Source organism: Aquila chrysaetos, chromosome 5 (assembly GCF_900496995.4).
Source record: "Aquila chrysaetos chrysaetos chromosome 5, bAquChr1.4, whole genome shotgun sequence".
NCBI classification, from domain to species: Eukaryota; Metazoa; Chordata; class Aves; order Accipitriformes; family Accipitridae; genus Aquila; species Aquila chrysaetos.
The window spans coordinates 6,373,912-6,392,381 of NC_044008.1; the positions used below are offsets into that span (position 1 = coordinate 6,373,912).

The following is an 18,470-nucleotide window of genomic DNA, read 5'->3' on the forward strand; positions in this document are numbered from 1 at the left end:
CTCCTTGTCACGCCCCTCGGAGATAAAGCAAAGCTGTTGGAGCTGTTGCTCTGGGCAGGACGTAAAATCCAGAGGTCTGAACTTGGGGTCTGACTTGCTAAATTGATCAACTGATAGGGCCCCACACGCTGAGCTTCCCCAGGCTGAGGCGTGGAAAAAGAGGCAGGAGAGGACTCGATGTACAGTCTCCTACGTAAAGGGTCAATGATGTGCTGGCCTCTGAACAAAGAAGGCGTTTTGTACCTACGTAGTTTAAAACTGGTTGTTTCTATCTGACCGCTGTCTCCTGGCTGCTCTCTGGCAGACAAAATGGTCACGAAATCTTTTGGGGACAGTGGGAAGCCTCAGTGTCGCCTTCTGGCAAGGGCAAGACTGTGCTGGCTTTTGTACTTTTGTACTTTTGAGGGACACCAGTAAGGGGAGGGTCAGGCTGCCCAAAACCAGCCTACAGCGTACAAGGGAGCCCTGGAAACAGTTCAGACATAGCTCGAGTTTTATCTCACCAAAGGAGGGGGTGGTGGAAGACTTAAAGCAGCCTCAAAAGTTTATTAGGCCTTATTATACCCTTAATTATATTTCCATGAGTGTGTGATGTCACACACTACCAGATCTCTATGTGACCATCTCATTATTGCTTCTTTTTAACATACAAGGGCTGATCTTTTTCTTTTTTTTTTTTTTTTTTTGAGAACTGGTGGCAGACTGAAACTAGGAGCATATGCCTGTGGTATAAATAGCAAAGTGGAAGTATCTGTCATTTGGGGTAGTTTGGTTCTGACTGAACAATTCATAAGCTACAGTTTTGCTTTTTCCCCCCTAGAAGTTTAATTTGGGAATTTCCAGAAATCCCAATGAATTGGTGGAGCTCAAGGAGAGGTTACAGTCATTCACAGGATGAATGGGAAACATTTAGAGGGAAAAAAATGCAAAAGAGAAATATTTAAATGCAGGGAAATCAATGTCAAAAAGTGTTACAGTAACATAAAAGAAGCCAGTCATCTAGATTTTCCTAAATAAACACACACTAACAGCAGTTACACAACTTTTCAGATCACCATAGTGATCTGGAGGATGCTTTACTATTTATTTTTTAAGCAGCAACAAAAAGAAGAAATGGATTTAATGGAATTATATAGACACCTTTTCCCCTGTCAAACATCGAAAGGGTTACAACTGTCTTTGCATTATTAGGCTTTTTATTATTCCACCATAATTGCAGTCCTGCTTTCAGTCACAGCTTCAGCTTACCAGTCTATCAAGTCTAATAGATTTTAAAAAATAAAGGGGGAGGGAGAAAGATGATTCTGTATTCAAAAGGTTGTGAACTGTTTTTATTGTGTGTATCTGTCTATATGAGGGTGAGGGGTAAGGGGAGGAGGGAAGGGTGGGAAAGGAGTTGCATTAGAAAGTCCCTCCTTGGAAAGTGTCAAGTCCAACCTGCGCAGACTAGGGAAAAGGAGACCCTCAACAACCTTCAGAAAATAATATAAAAGCAAACCTCAGAGGCAGAAGAAAAAACCCAAAAGGAGAAGACTGCAGCTTGCAGTAATCTGTAAATGATTGCTGGCAAAGACTGGAGGCTTCAAGCTTGAGCTGTGTTTGTTCCAAAAGAAAGCCAAGAAGGACGGTGTTAATAAAGAGAGATTTAACTGAGGGCTGTGCTTGGAATAAAGTGGGCTACAAAAAGGTCAAATTTGATCAGTTGGAGCAGATTACAAGGGCTTGAAAAGGTAGTGGTGAAGAAATGAAACTGGGACTGTGAAGCAATATAGCACAAGATTGATTTTGGGGGTGGAGAGAAGCTGGGACAAGTGCTTATCAGCTTGAGAAGGAGGAAGAGCTGTGCTGGGTTTGTTGTCATTCCCACACTGAGTAGAGTGCTTTCTGCTTTTGTGGTTAGCCTACCCTGCCGTGGGTTGTGTTTTGGGTTTTTTTATATATATATATATATTTTATTGTTATTATTACTAAAATGGTGTCTATAATCTCTGACTTGGATCCTCTGAAAAGCTGGAAAGTTTTAAGGTAGGCCTATGTTTTCTTCTGTTTGGTACAGGCATTTTTGGTTTAGCCCTAAATTAACTGGAGCTTGAGTTATAATCGAAATGTGAGCCCTGGGCTTAAGTAAGAGAGGAGTTTCTGGTAATTAGAGCCCTTTTAAGATACAGCAAACCTTTAAGCAGATGTTTAGAGAGACCCGAGGGAGATTTTTAAAATATACTTCTTGGTGTTACAGTGCAGCAAGGAATTCTTTTTTTATTCTTTCTTTTTTTTTTTTAAGGAGAGATTGCTCCGTAAATTCAAGTTAATAGTAAAGGCTCACACCAGTTGAAACTGCAGGATTAACTCTCTGTTTTCCTCGCAGTGCTCTGCAGGGGAATGGGTGGGAAACTTCAGAGGAGGAAAAAAACCAGCGTGAAAGTTGATCAAGAAGGGGAAAATAGTCTTGGGGGAAGGAAGGGGGACAAACGTGCTTGTTTCGTTTTGTTGTTGAAACTTCCACAGTTTGTTGTCCCTCTAAGGCATGTGTTTTATACTGAAAAGTTGCTACTGATTTTTACCTTCAGCACTGCTATTTTTTTTCTTTAAAGAGTGAAAAATGGTAACTCGAACTGCTAAAAGAAGGATAAGGGAAAAAAAAACATCACTGTTAATGCCTGCTGCAGATATTAGAACTCCGCAGTGTTAAATGCCCATGTTTAATGCCGCTGTAAGTGCCTGGTTTTGCCTGTTGAGAATCCGGACGTGTAAAAAGTTTGCAGATGGTTTGCAGAAACTTCACTAAAACATCAGAACCATCTGGGAATGTAGATGGTGAAATTATACAATTAGTTAAATGTAAAGTTTATTTCCCTCAGCTCTTAAGCAAAACATGAAGCTGCACCTAATACAGTTTGGTTTGTTTTGGTTTTTTTTTAAGGAGTAAGTTACAGGGATTTTGAGGGGGTATGTGAATTTTATTATTATTATTACAATAATAATAATAATAATAGTAATAGTAATAATAAATAATAAGTTAAAGTATACTTGAGCATCTTGCTACAATGTTTTAGAAATTTAATGTGTCCTGAGCTGAAAGAGGAAAACCAACCCTTCAAAAGTCAAACTATAAAGTCTACTTACATGTTTAATTTTTTTTTCCTTATATTTGCAGAGCATTGAACTTTCTTTTTTCATAAGTTTACATTTCCCTGACCATCTTCTGAGCCTGTGTGTAAGAATGTGGACTAAGATCCTTTATCCTTGTCTGTGATATGAGACTTGGCCTAGCAGTCTTATTGCAAGTTTAGTTGTTTGGTTTTTTTTTTTTTTTTAAAGTCATTTAGGACTGTCAGCACAGAATGATGAGTTTCTATTTGACTTCCAAAAGTTCAGTGCGGGTGTTCGCTCCCATGTAGCGTTGTGCGGGATGGTGGAGTGCAGGGCTGTGATTGGCATCCGGGGCGGGTGGTCAGGCTGTGGACCAGAGCCGGGGTGACTTCTGTGAGTCATCACCAGTGAATGCCAGGAAAGTGTTTTTGCAGAGTTCCATATGTGTTGTCTTACGACGTGTGTGCTCCAGAAAAGCTATCCTAGGAATTATTTTAAAAGTTTATCTAGCTCTGTGAGACTACTTCTGATTCCTCTGCTAGTCAAGTCAGGTGATACCTGCGTTTTGCTGAGTTGAGGGATGACCCAGAGGACTTGAAAGTCGAGAAGATTTAAGGAGGAGGCTCTGTTGTCCTCTTGAAGAATTCTGTTTTCTGAGAAAAAGGACATGTTTACATGACTGTAGAAGAAATATCTCCCTGGCACTTTTTCCCTACAGCATGACTGAAGTTTCCCAACTTTGTGTGTGAATCTGGAGATTACGGCTGTATGGACACAGAGCAGGTCAAAGATGCGATTAAGTCAATTTTACTGGACATTTTTTGTGTAGTTACTGTGTGTGATTACAGCAGCAGCTCTGTACAGATGTGACATTGTGCAGATCAACTGCAGGATGCAGAGGGTTAAGAGGTGGGAAAAGGCAGTATGTAATACAAGTGAAACGATCACTGATAGTAAAAAAAAAAAAAAAAAGAGCTAGAAGTCAACTTGCAGCTCATACGGCTTGTGACTTATTAAATTGTAATGCCACTTCTACCTTTTCTTATGAATTTTAGTTCCTCTTCTGCAGGCCAATTTCCAGCCTGTTCAATGCCTCTGAGCTTACCGTTTTTAGTGTCTCCCCTCCATGTATCAAGGGAGCCTGTAGCTAATATTTCTAAGAAATAGAGGAGTGTTTCTGTGGGTTTCTCTTAGGTGGCACAAAGCAATTCTTTAAGACCCAAATGAAATGCTGTAGCAAATGCTACAATCAGCTCGAGAGTAGTGTCCTATGGTGGCAAACTCTCGGTTTTGTTTTCCTTGTACACCCCCTGTAATTTATTCTGTGACTCGCTCACAGTTTGAGACCTGCTTAGCTGGGAAAAGACTGAAGGATGCAGATCTCGTGGAGGCAGAGGGAATAACTGCGTTGGGGCTTAATAATTCCCAGGGGCTCAGAGCAGCTGTGGGCTGCCTTCGCGCTGGTTACCCCATCTCAGCTGAGCTCTGGCTCCTCTGCCCTGCTCTCCAAATCCCCTAGAAGCACATCCTCTGCCCTCTGAATAATGGTAATAATAAAGGAAAATGTACAATATAACAACAGACAAGGCTGTTGCTGGTGGTGGAGCCTAACAGGTAGGAGAGGTGGTGTTGGAGGATGGCAGGGGATTTTGCCAGACTTCACCCAGCAGGGCTGGGAGAGTTAGCAGAGGTATTAAAATAAATAAATGGCAATATGATGTGTACATATATTACATCAGGCCTCCCTCTTTTGTTGTCTGTCTGGGGTAGGCCACCGAGAGTTGCAATACTTTTTGGCAAGTCTCAGCACCCACTGGCTCCACGTTACAGCAAGGGGGGAGGATCTCGCAGGCCCTAAACACAGTTTAATGTGCAGAACAAAACCCACTTCAGAAAATATTTTCTTTCACTGGATTTCTCAATAGTGAACTGAATATCAAAGTTATTGGAAAGTAATCTGCGAGAGCTCATGGGTTTATTTTTTTTTCCTCCTGTTGTCTCTTTTCAGATAAGCTCCCAGCATAAGATCTATGCTTTGACATTAACACACTGCTGCCTGATCTTCCCGTATAGATGCCTTCTTGCTTTTCATAGTGTGACTAGAATAAGAGTCATGTCTGTTGTACTCCTTGGAGCCAGGACAGATTGGCAAAAATTCAGGCCTTTTTAAAATCCTTCAGAGCCTTACCAGCAAATGATGTGTGCTCACCCAGACACAGAAATCCCATTTACCTGTCTCTAAAATGATAAGGGAGTTGGGATCTAGCCGCCCTAATGCATAAGAGAGACCGAGATCAGCTGCTGTGACTCCAGAGACGTTTCTAATCCCTGTTCAAAACTTCCCCTCTACTCCTGGGTTGTGGGTTTTTTCCCCATACCTGACAGGCACAGCTTTGGTTGCTGTTTCTGAAGACAGATCCTGTGCTCTGGGTCCCTACAACAGCAAAAGCAGAGGAGTAGCCAGGCAGGGAAAGGCACAAAAGGGAGGCAAATAAACCAACCTCAAGGCCACGTCTCCTTTGTTGCTTTTTTCCCTTAATTTGGCTCCAACAAGGCTAAATGCAGCACTATAAATCACATGAGTTACCTATACAGGGAAGACCTTGTACTCCTTTGCATTCCTGTCTGAAGAAGTATGTGACCTTTCAATGGCTTATTGCTAGTGAAAAAAAAAGTTGTTTTTAACTTGACTTCGCAACCTCAAGGTGAAATCCAAGCAAAGAGTAGTTTTCACTCAGATGAGCGGTCAACTTACAGTCTGTGAAGCAGCTAATCTTGCCGTACTGCTCTGCATACAGATGACCTGAATTTCACAAGTCCTATTGAACTGGTCCATACAACTTGGCTAGTGGAGTGGGGAACATCTTGTTTGGAACACGTCATGTGTCCGGCAGATGTACCAATTCAAATGTTCTCTCCAAAATGCCTTTTTCCACCACACACACACCACCCAAACAGCCTGTAAATGGTTTGGCTTTTCAGGAAAAAAGTGTTTTTCATGCTTGGCAAGTCAGTCCAGGAGGAGCAATTTCAGCCTTGTTGGTGTTTGTATTGCGAGCTATTTTGGGCAAATAGTCCTATCCACACATGCCGCTCCTGTGATGGCCTGTGAATTAAGATGGGTTAAATAGCTTCAAGGTGTTCAAATTGGGAAAGGGGGAAGGAAAGTACACACAACAGCTCAAATTCAGTTGTTAGCACAGAACAATAAACTAAGGCTCGTTCCTGTTTTGGCTTTTGCCTTTCCATTTTAGCAAAGCTTAAGATAAGGCATCCAGTATTGTATTCAGTATCTGAACAGACCAGTTAAGTGCCTGGACCCCCGACACAGAACTACTGTTCAGAAAAGGGGGTAAAAGAAATTATTTCACATGCGCTTTACTCTGAGGACCTGAACAATATTGTCTCCAACCACTACTCAAAACCAAAAGAAAACAAGCCCTGAAAGTTTGACCCAGGGACATAATGCTGGACTCCATCACCACCATGAAATACAGATAATGGAATTTCAGATGTCAGTGGAGAATACAAATTCCCCCATAATTGCCACAATATGCTCGCTTTAAAAAAAAATAAATATGCACAAAAAGAGGGTGTGTGTATCTTGTAATAACTAAAAACACATTTCAGAAATGGTTTTCCAGTTAACCCCTCCAAAAATACAGATTGTGTCAGATGGCACTGAAAGGGATATTAGTGAGGGTGACATAACTCCTGAGTAGTGACACAGATGAATATCACCAGGGGGATGATGGTTGTTACTAAACTCTGATATATAAAATATGAGCAGCAAAACATAGTCTGGATTCCTCTGCTTTCAGTTTGAACATGTAACTCTGCAATCACTCAAGTGAGTAATACTGGGATGAAAAATCAGGGCTAGCTATATTGAAGTATGAGTTTTTAATCACTTTTTCATCTTTTGTATCTGCGCTTCCTTTGCACTTTGTAGGGGACAATACTGGCAGGGATTTTTGTTTGGCTTTTTTTCTTAAAAAGGCAGAATATATGGGGTGATTGAAAAAGTAAAGATAACAGAAAATAGCAGATTAGGATGTAACAGACTCCTGCATCCATTGTTGATGGCTGAGAAAGTCATCTAGTCCTTCTCTAAGCCTGTGCAGATTTATTCTTGCATCTTTATTTTCTCCTGATTAAAATTCAATATCACTCTTTTCAATAAGAGGTTATTCTCCACTGTTTTACTAAAAACAATCCACTTTTCATATCAAGCCTGTATACAAGCTTATTACATCTTGTTCATTTGGACATGAGTTGTTAAATCTTCCAGGTGCTTTATGGGGGATTTAACCATCCAATTCAAATGAATGCTCTCTCACAAAGAGGTTTACTTACCATTGCTGCTATGTTCCTTTGCCTAATTGTTTAAATTGCCCTAACCCCTAAAATGTAATATAAAATTTCTGCACCAGCAACACAGATGTCAAGCAAGAGTCTGTTACGGTAAGTGTGTAGTAACACTCTCCCAGCCACCAGTGATTTGCAGTTCAGGAACTTCCCATGCCAGCAGTGATGTCTTTTTCTTGATGAATGCTTCCTCCGTGAATTTCTCTGGCTGGTATTGCAGTTTTAACTTCGGGCTCACAACATCTTGCAGCAAAGAAATTCTGTGGTTTGACACACTGGTTACATCTATGCTAATAAAGCAATGCACTGGAAGGGCTCTTTTTATGTGTAAATTTGTCTTGCATCCATGTTTTGGGATATGTGGTAGCTGTTTGGAGTGGTTTCCCTGCTAAGGCCTTGAGACATTGAGTTTAGGTTCCTTTCTTTTGAGGGGAGGGAGAGGTTGTGTTGATTTTGCATCTATTATATGCCAAAATTTCATTCATGACTGGTGATTAGTGACATCCAGTTACATGGATGCACGTGTTGCAGGATGCAGGTAAAAACAGGATCATCCTTTCCTACATGCTTTACTTAATGATATTGACTTTCATCTACCATTTCATCATCTTCATCTCTTAAATCAATGAGAGTCCTAGTGTACTTCTGCAGATCTCTGCAGCTCTTTCGTAACTAACCCATTGCAATTTTTAAGCTTTGTCTAGTTCTGTGCTCAGTGGAACTGAAATAGGGAGGAAATGCCTGTAGAAAGGAAAGGTAGCTGGGCAGTGGCAGTGTTACATTGTGCCTTGAGAGATAAGATTATAATTTCAAGCTTTTCCCAGGCTTTCTGTGTCAGTTTGGATGAGTTACTTAATCTCTGTGTGCCGCAGTTCTCACCGGTAAAATGGAGTTGTTTATACCTGTCTTATCTACTTTGGCTGTAAACTTTTCATGGCTATAGAGATGTCCAGCTCTGTCCGGCTCTGTATAGAGCTCACAGCGGTGAGGGCTCAGCCTTGGGCTGGGCTTTTCACTGCCTGCCCTCATAAAAATAATTTACTTAACTGAAACTAGAATTTAACTCTTTTGAGAACAAGTAATTCCTTGCGCATTTACTAAAACCCTTTCTTCAGTATTTCTGCCTTTGCAAGGCAGCTCCACAGACAAGCCACTAAAATTCCTCGCACACACCAGCTTTTTTGCAAGAAGTTGTTAGGCTGAAGCTGGTTGAAGCCTGGAACCCAGAGCTGAATGATCTGGCTGAGCTTTGCCTAATGGCAAATTACTTAGCTTGGTGGTTTGGGTTCCTTATTTTTCCCCTTTGGGTTTTTTTTTTTTTTTTTGTGTGTGTGTGATGCTTCTGTTCAGTAACTCTTTATAAAACTTTGTAAGCTCAGTACTGTTCTGCTTTATTAAACCCCCCTCCAAGCTCAGTCTCTCCTTTGGTACGCAGTTCCTTCTCTACATAGCTGTTCTTTTCATGTCTGATAGCTGCACATGTGAATTATTCTTTTCATAGGCTCATTTCTTGCTCTCCTTCATTTTTCTAACCCCCTCCCCAGCTGACACACAACTTTACTCACCTGTGTTTTGTCACCTTCATTCAGCGATACCTGTGCCACATGACATTTTCCCAGCATCGGTAACGTACCCTGCTGTCCCCATGGAGGGGGGTCATTAGAGTAATGAAGTTCTAGCAGTTATTATCCCAGCAGTCATTATTATAGCATTGCCTATAGAACAGGCTTTGTTTTGTTCAAGAGAGATTCATTGAAGATCTCTTGCACTCCTGCTAGTCTCAAGGTGCCGTACCAAGGACGGAGCAAAGGACGGTGAAACCAGGGAGATTTGCAGTCTCTCTTGCTGGGCCTTTACATCAAGATCCAGAAGATTTTCCTTTGCTTGACCTCAGTAGGAGCTTAATTTCTTATCTGTAAGGAAAACGCTCTAACTGTTCCCTGTGGGTGTTGTCTGGTGGGTATCACTGTCTCCCAAGGAACCTGTTCAGACTTCAGGAGCTCTAATACTCCTGAAAAATGCTCTGTGGCACTAAAAAAATTCTTAGCATAACCTAAACCTTATATTTATCCAATCTCTTTTATATGAGCAGCTGAACATGCTTCTACTGATTATATTCCAATTTTCCTTAAAACAAACAAACAAACAACAAAAAAAACACATAGCAATTGCATTTCTGTATAACTTTCTTGGGTGCTTTTTCTTTGATTGTGTGTGTTTCCTCATGTTTCATCACAAGTGGAAGAGGATCCTCGGTTTTTTATTCCTTATCTGGGAAATTCCACGCATCTCCTGTGTACAGAGTTCATTCCGATCATTCATTATAGGATACTTGTTCTTGAGTTGGTCCCAAGCTGGTATTAGTGGACCACTTTGTTACTGAGCTCCTGTTGATCTGCAGATACTGACTTTTTGTTGTTGTTCATTTGTTTTTTCCAAATGAGTTTTAAAACTGAAGACTTTCTAAAGGTAGAAATACTGGGAGGCTCCAGCAATTATCACAATAATTGTACTGTCTCTCTCTTTTGTTGAACATGTAGATTTCAGATTATTGGAAAAATTTGTCATGTCAGTTGTGCTAGATTTCTTTCTTTTCTTTTTCAGGTGTCAAGTTAAATTGTCTGTAGCCAGTTATCTTCAAGAAATGCTTTATATAGATATTTTGTATTTCTGAAAAAATTAATTTACTTGTTCAGGTAACTTTGCAAGTCTTCAGTAGTGGAAGATTGATTCTCAACTTAACATACTTGAACTGCAGATTACATTTATATATTAAATTAGTAGATCAGTGGAGCCATAACTTAGTTGGGGTTGGAAATTTTGGTATGATTTTTGAGTGATTTGATTAAGCATATTCCATGTAAGAATTTATAAGATACTATGGAAAGCTTTAAAGTAAAAGGGGGAAGAGGTTAGTTTTTTCTTTAGTTTTAAGACTCTTAGTTTTAAATAGGGTTCTTGGTTTCCAGGTCCCAAAGAAAACAGTGATGTATTATAGAAAGGACTTCAAGTGAGCCTTTGAGGTGGTGGACATTCCAGTTCTGAAAAATATGTGGACTTAATAATCTTTCTGCACAAAGAATAGGTTATAAATATAAAAGTGAATTAATCTACACGTGTCACCCCAGCACTACTCTTCCTGTTACGCTCATCCTGAACCAGGAGGCACTGGCCGATTTCAAGCTGAGACTATCTAATTCTGCAAATAGTCACCACTAAATTCACCTTCAAGCATTTGTAGGATGAATTTCACTTCTCAGACTCTTAGGCTGTAATTAATCTTTGCTTTAAGCAAGCAAGGGGTTACTGCATATTAATCAGAGGTGGTTTCTAGTCCCTGGGAGGTTTGCATGGCTCTCCATGCAGCTTCCTTCAAGAAGTACTGGGTCTGTGATCTGTGTTATGTATTTCAGCCTTAATTTTTATGTGCCCTGTCGGTAGAGCTGCTGGGCATATTTGCTAGCTTGGCACTTCAGCTGGACATCCTTTCTGCCCTGGTGTGGTCTTAGGGAAGAATTTCAGTCCCACCAGTAGCTGGCACTGCCGAGGCTGGTGGGTGTCCCTGTAGCCCTCGGACTTCCCCCTTGTTGGAAAAACTGACCTTGCCAAGAATTGCAAAATGTCATTGACTGGGGTCAAGTTTCGGCTGGACATGCCAAAATAAAGGATTTATGTAGCCTGGGAAGAATTACGGGCTTGGAAGGGGGAGATAGGTATTAAAGGTTTCAAATGGGGTGATGGGGAAAAAAGTATTTAAACAGTGATGTAAACTTTCATTGACTCCAACAGGAATTAATTGGCAGGGTCTTTAATGTGACTTTTGGGGTTAGATTTCCAGCTGACACAAACTGACAAAGCTGCATTGAGCAAGATCTACTGACTGAGGGTAACTGGGAGTTGGGCCCCATGTGTTTTGCAGAAGACTTGACATCTTTCTTTTGATACATAAAGTTTCTGGATCTAATAGGAGAAAAAATGTCTTGGTCAGAGCACTTACTGTATTAATTAATTCCAGCCTGTTGATGCCCAGTTTTACACTGCCTGAAGTCTGGACTCTAAAAAGCTCTTGGGAATAAGGTTACATTAAGTTTTAATTTTCTAGTTATTTTTTCCTGTATTTAAAAGAAACAGATGACCTAGCTCTTTGCTCTTTAGTCAGCATTCAAGTAGACTAATAAATTTAGCATAATCTATTAACAAACCTAAACCTAAGACATCCTAGGTTGCAGACAAGCTGTGTAAACTAACTATATAAGTTGCATACCAACTTTAAATCATTGGAAAGTGGTGATAGGAGAAACTAAACTTGCTGTATTGTAGAGTAACTTTTTTTTTTGCTACCTGTTTAAGCTGAAAGTTTCCTGATTTTTGCAAAGGGATTTTTCTTATCTTTTTTTACTGCTGCGAAAGCAGTTTGCATTTTTAACCCAGAGCAATGTGGTTCCCATATATAGCTCTGAGACTGCTCTTGGGCTGGTTCAGATCTCCCCATTGTTTGCTGAGAGTTGTAGCTTCATCTGTGGGCAGTAAGTTGCTCTGTTTGCCATGAAATTCATTAAAATCTGTAGTTAATGAGAGCTTACATCATGCACACAGGTCTTACAAGTGCAACTGCAGAGTCTTGTTACATGATGCCTCAAAGCTGGCTAGATGGCTATTTTGTGTGGACTTTGAGGTCTTCTCTTACATCTTGACTCTTATCCTTCTCATAAGCAGAATTTAAAAGCAGTCGCAGTTTTCCACCTCCACACCCCAGAGAAAAAGCAAGTTACTCTTTTACTAAGAGGTCCCCTAATTTAGAAGTAAACCCCTCTAGCAATACTTTCTTTAGTAAGCTACGATCTAAATTTTTTCTGTTGGTATCAGTCTGGGATGCAGTTATTGCACTTTACATCCTTTCTTCTCTATCTTAACTGTAGATACTGTACAACCATGCACAGTAGAGTGTCCAACAACAAAAATAGGTATTTATTCTTGCAGTGACAAAATAGCACAAAGACTTTGATCTACTGCAAAGAAAATTCATGTTGTTCACATGGGTGTGGTCGAGTAAAAGCAACAAGAAGAATGAGCATGGATGAAGCTGCAGGTCCAGTTCCAGGAGGCATAACTTTATCCTGTTTACATGCAGATAAGAAGTTACCTTTGCCAGAATTATTTTTGCTACAGTTACAGATGTTTACTGCGCAGGCATCATAGCAGAAAAGTCCTAGGAAAAGACTTCAGTTAATTTCCAGAAAAAACATCATAGTCACTGTTTAAGAAAAATAAAACGCCTTAAAACAAAATGTCCTGTAATGTACAGAAACCTAGCTTGAATGTATCGTGTACCTGTATTAATCTGACTGTACTAATCGTTGCCTTGTTTTCCCATTAAACTCTCTGCAAGATATTACAGGGTTGTTTGTACATCGTGTATCGGCAATTCAGGTTGCGGATTAAATTTAAGCAGATATTATGAAAATACAGTCTATGACAACAGGGGGAAAACAAGCCCTGTTGATGAAAATGAGCCATGTGTACAGTGAGCTTGTGATTTGGACGTGAAACAATGGTGGGCTCCAGGTTGCAACATCACAAAACATGACAATTTGGAGGAAAGAATGAGTTCTGCATTTATTCCCCCCTCCCCACCCCGATTTGTTCTTATAATACACAACAGCAGTCAGACCACACAGGAAGTTCGCACAAATCTACATGGTGAAAGTGGGATGGGAAAGCAGAACTAGTTCAGCAGCAAAGGGTTAGGCATTTTTTTCTTTCTTCAGCGGCTGGAAGCTTACTGTGGCACTACTGAATAAAATCAGCTTTGCAGGGAGGAAGCTCTATAATCAGTATGTATGATGGTTTCTTAAGATGTGATGATCTGGAACAGAGCAGTTACCTATATATGGTATCTTTGTATCTTCTTAGTAGTAGCAGCCAATTTTTAATTCCTTCAGGAAGATGATAAAAAATGTGCCTTAACTGAGGGGTTCCAGCAATAGTTGGCTAATAATTTCAGACCTAGAAGGACTTCCTTATGAGGAGTGTTTAATTACAGAGGCAAAGAGTTGTACAGAATAACAAGCACTTCTCAGAAATGGTGATTTAGGCTTTTGTTGTTTGAATTTTGTCGTAACACAAAGGGGAAAAAAAAAAAATCTAGTGGGAGATTTGAAACCAATAACCCGCGTGACAATTAGCTCGCAGGATACTGTGCCAGTAGATACCATGGAGGCCAAATGCTTAGAATTGGAAAAAAATTATTTTTATGGATGATGAGAACATCTACAATTAGGTGGGATTAAAATGGATGGGGAAGAATATAAGTCCTGATGCTTTGGCCAACTACTATCTGAGGTTGAGAAGAATCTTTCCTTATTTGGCAACATATCCCTATCCATGTAGGCTTTTTGTACCTCTTAGAGATGGAAGGTCATATAAAACAAACTCCCGTCTGATCCCATGAGACAATTCCTGTGTTATACAAGAGTGTTTTTAAATCCTACTAATTGAGTTTTCTTTCCTAATACTGAATTCTGACAGCTTTTACCTTATTGATGCAATGCATGAGGCAAAAGAAAGAATAAATCTTTCAAGCCTTCTGTTACAAAAGAATATACTTTTATTCAACAGTATTATATACAGTATCTTAACCACTTTCTGGACCGATGAGTTCCACAGGGTAATTTTGCATTGCATTAAGATAATTATCCATCACCATTTGAACTTCGTGTACTCTCAGATAGGTAAATTGTATACTTTAGCAAACCAGCATGCATTCCGAAATTGTTATGGGAAAGATTTGCATTAGAAAAATGTAGACTTCCTCCCCCTCCTTCCCATGACAAAAATCTCTGTACACAATAGCTGTACTGCCACATGTCATGGGGACATTGTGTAAATTACAGAGTTACAAATTTGTCAGCCTAACCAAATGTCTGAAAGAATAATGTCATATTAGTTATATTTCAGCTGTAAGCCTGGCCTGTTTTAACCTTGATTTGTGTGGCAGCTAGCCATACCAACAGCTTGTGCATGGTTGATTATAAACAACTTTGTTTTAATGTAACAAGATTCTCATTTAATTCCTGGGAGCCTGATGCAATGGTGATCAAAGATAAATTCAGACATATCCCTGAGGTAAAGGATTAGATTAGACTGACCAGAAAAGACAGGGTTCTGAAGATTTCAAGATCATAAGATCTTTCGTATGTTGTAATTCAAGCTTTCTGAAGTTGGATAGTGCACCTGAAAATATATAGATGGAGAACTGCCTTGCGTGTAAGCAAGCCTTGATATAATTTGGACTAGTTTTGATTTCCATTTAATTCTACTTTTGTGTGGAAGGTCCTGTATGTTCAACCAAGATTTTTTTTTTTTTTCTTTTTGTTAGAAAAGCTTTATTCATTTGGGAATGCAAGATATTTTTCCTCTGCATTATCTTTCCATATTAGGGATGAAAAGTTTATTCTGGAAGAGCTGGAACCCTTGAAATCTCTTTTCTTTGTTTGGCGTTTGCGTGTGTGTCTTAGTTAGATCCTCTTGTGCTGAATCAGATGCAGGGGAGGGGGGTCCTGCTTTGGGTTTTTGATATTTCTTGTGGTTTCAGTACTGTTAGGGGCTTGGGGGGGGGGGTCCCCTTTTCTTTTTTCCTCTTCATTATTATTTCATTTGTTTTGGGGTGGGTTTTATTTTGGCTTGGGTTTTTGTTTGGATTTGTGAGGGGTTGGGTTTTTGGGGGGAGTGGGGGGGGGGGGGGGTTGTTTGGGGGTTTTTTTGTTGGTGAGGATTAAAATTGTCCTTGTCTGAAGCAGTGTACCTGAGAGGCTCTCCGTCTTTACTTGACTGCCTATTTTCAGGAGGCTTAAGACAATTTAGTATTTTTGAGATTACCGCCTCCTTGCCAAGCATCTCAGAAACTGAGCAAGAAGTTCAAAAAGGTGGGAGGAATTAAGCTAACGTTTGTATGTGACTATACTTAAGACATCTGCTTCCTAAAGAGGGCAGGAAGGGGCTATGATGTTCACTTTATTTTGAAATCAGCAATAGTCAACTTAGATCTGTAAATGTCAAATTTGAGGGGTTTGGTTACGTGAACATCAAAACTTGACTTGAACCTTTGAATGGTTCTTAAGTTTGTGGCGAACTGAATGAAATTGCAGGAATGATCCTTAACGTAATTACCTCAATAAATTCCTGCTACTTTGCAGCTTTACGTTCTTTCTTTGTAAATAGCTGATTTTGAACATTCCCTCTTTCCCTACTCTTGCCTTCAGAATCAAACCTTTACACAAAGATGAGTGGTAAGGTTGGGGAAAATTTTGGGTTTTCCCTTTTTTTTTTTTTTTTTAAAATTTTTTTTTCCCCCTCAAGTCTTCAATTCCTGAGTTTTTTGTTTGAGAGAGCAACAATATCAACCATGAACTTTAATGTTCTGTGCTGTGTTGTCAATGGCGAGTGGGGAAACAGGAGTAATAACCTAAGGTCCTTCATTATGAGTTTGATATTTGTATATATAATATAGTGTTGCCCTTCACCCTGGTGTTGGGAAATCTTTAGGAGTAAAGACAATTAATCCAGTGCTGCCAGTTTTCATAGTTACAAATTTCCTTGGCTCTGGCAAAAATGATTATGCGAATGGGGATTTCTAGTCCATAAACACACAGGGAAAAGGCACAGATGCTCACATGTACACAAAGACTTTTAAGGTAAATAACCTTTTGTTCAGTCAGAAGGTAAAAATGCACAAATTTGCTAGTATTTTTTCTTTATATATATAATATCATATAGTGGCGTTTTCTTTACTTCTACTCTAAGATTATTGCACAACTTTAGGATTTGCTTGGAGACCTACATTTCTTTTGTGGTTGTCAGTCCATGAATTTTTGAAACAGGAACAGCAGAAAGATTTCTGACCTGGTAACAGAAATTACTCTTCTAAATTCCGCCTGAGCTTCCGACCAAATGTTCACTTCTCTTTCAGCTGCGATATTTCCCCCTCCGTCTGGACTACTTGTGATAGGTTTCTTGACTCAAAATGGAAGCATCAGTCCTGTTTCTGGGCCAAATTTTCATGGTCCTTTTAAATGCGTACTATAGAAACTACGTAAAACTCCTGCCCAACATCCACAGAAGACATCAGCTTGTGAAGGTTTCTGACAGTGTGCTTCAGGGAAAGATTTTAAGTCATTTCAAATAGTTTAACTCTAGTTCTTTTATATTCTCATGCTTATGCCTTGCTGTTTTAAAGACCTGTTATTTTTAAGACTTCATACCAGTACTAATCAATCTTAGCTGTACTTCCCCAGATTATGTATGAAGACAATGTATTTATGTTTTTATTTGTCAAAGAAGACTCTACGCCAAACCAAAGGCTTAATAATCAGTGAGTGCTGGGCGGGGATCTTTTTTGTTTAGCTGTGTTTGTCCTGGAGATTGTTAGGCTGAACTATTTGTTTAAAAGAAACAAAATGAAAATGAGAGGTCTGTAGCCAAGTTTTCAAATGATCCTCTTGCTCACTGGCACTCACTGAGACAGGAAAAGTGATGGCTAGTGCTTCAAAAATCCTTCGTGCTCTCATTTTTTGGAATTTGAGCTCCTAAGAGAGTTTGGCCTTTTGCCTGCATCCTCAGATTAGCCTGAGCACTGGGGTTTTTTTCCAATCTGCACAGTCTAAAATTAAGACATTGATTGGGAAGGTTTTAAGCCAGTTCTTGTTAAAGCATCTGCTTCGAGGTACTAGCCACCTTAACGGTTCTTGACTTCAAAGAGTGTCGATGATTGAGTTTCATACTGTCATATCAAAACAGAAACAGACCCCCAGTTTGGCTTTCATTAGATTTTGAACCTCTCCTGCCATTTCTTCTCTGTGAATCTCAATTGTTTCTAATACTGTGTTTAACTTTGCTGTGAACTTTTGTTTGGCAAAGGAACGTATTTGCTTGTTTGGGGCAGGCTGAGTTTTACTCTTTGCTTGAATTTCCTGGTGTTCTCCAAAATCACAGTGGCTTACTTGGGAATCCTGCCAGTGTTTTAGACTTCAAATAGTGATAGTAAGATTTGTGTGCTCATTTGAGGCTTACATAAGGCTAAAGCTAATATTTGTGGGCATGATTAAATGTGTTTGGTATTTTGGGGGGAGAGGGATGTATCTAGCTTATGAGTTATACTTGCTGCCTTGTGGGGATTCTTATGAAATGTAGCAGCAACTCAACAAGTTCTCTAGGAGATGGAGAGTTAATGCATAGTGCTGATACTCATAAATCAGTAGATTAGTGCCTGCCTTACATCTCTTAATAGAAATAGCAGAGAACAACAATCTTATCAACATACATCTAATCAGTAAACTAGTGTTGTGTTCATATAGAAAATAGATTTTTATCATTCTTCTGCTTCACCATGTGACTGTGCAGTGAAGCACTTGCAGGAGATGAGTTAATACATGTTTGACGACAGTTGCAGGCCAAAAAAACCAAACACAAAAATAATGATTACTAACATGAGGCAGATAATTGGGATGGGGGGGTGAATGTCCACATTTGAACTTTTGAACTGTCAAGCATAAAAGCCTGCTGCTTCCTCTCTGCAACTGGTAAGAAGCTTGTAAATTTTGTGAACACCTGGACTAAACAAAAGTGGCATGTGCTAAGTCTTCCAATTAATAAAGAGAGACGACACTGATGCATCAATTAGCAGGCTGATCACTTGTTGTTCTTCTGCACATAGACTATTTTGATTGGTAAATGTGAAGTTTGGGGGCCCAGAAAGAAGAGGAGGGTGAAAAGATGTGTTCCTAGAAAGAAGTGGTCTTAGAGGGGGCAGGAGAAGAAGGCTTAGAAAGAAGATGAAGATCACAACTGGAGGAAAGATCTGGGAAGTGAAGCAAGTCCTGGAGATGAGGAAGATAGGTAGAGATGAATATTGGGGGATGCCTGGAGACCTTGGCCAGTGATGTCCAAGATGGATAACTGCAAGCAGTGGCACAGCATGGACCAACACAACATCTTACCTGACCTTCCCAGACCAG

The 18,470-nt window shown here is 39.8% G+C and overlaps 1 protein-coding gene across 1 annotated transcript in view; it reads left to right on the plus strand.

Moving 5' to 3' along the window:
• Window positions 1-1,793: 1,793 nt before the first annotated feature.
• CELF2 (CUGBP Elav-like family member 2) overlaps window positions 1,794-18,470 on the plus strand; it is a 379,996-nt gene continuing 363,319 nt past the window's right edge. Inside the window, exon 1 of the mRNA XM_030016268.2 lies at window positions 1,794-2,025. Within this exon, the coding sequence (XP_029872128.1) occupies window positions 1,973-2,025 (53 nt within the window). The 5' untranslated portion in view covers window positions 1,794-1,972. The remainder of the gene's footprint in view (window positions 2,026-18,470) is intronic.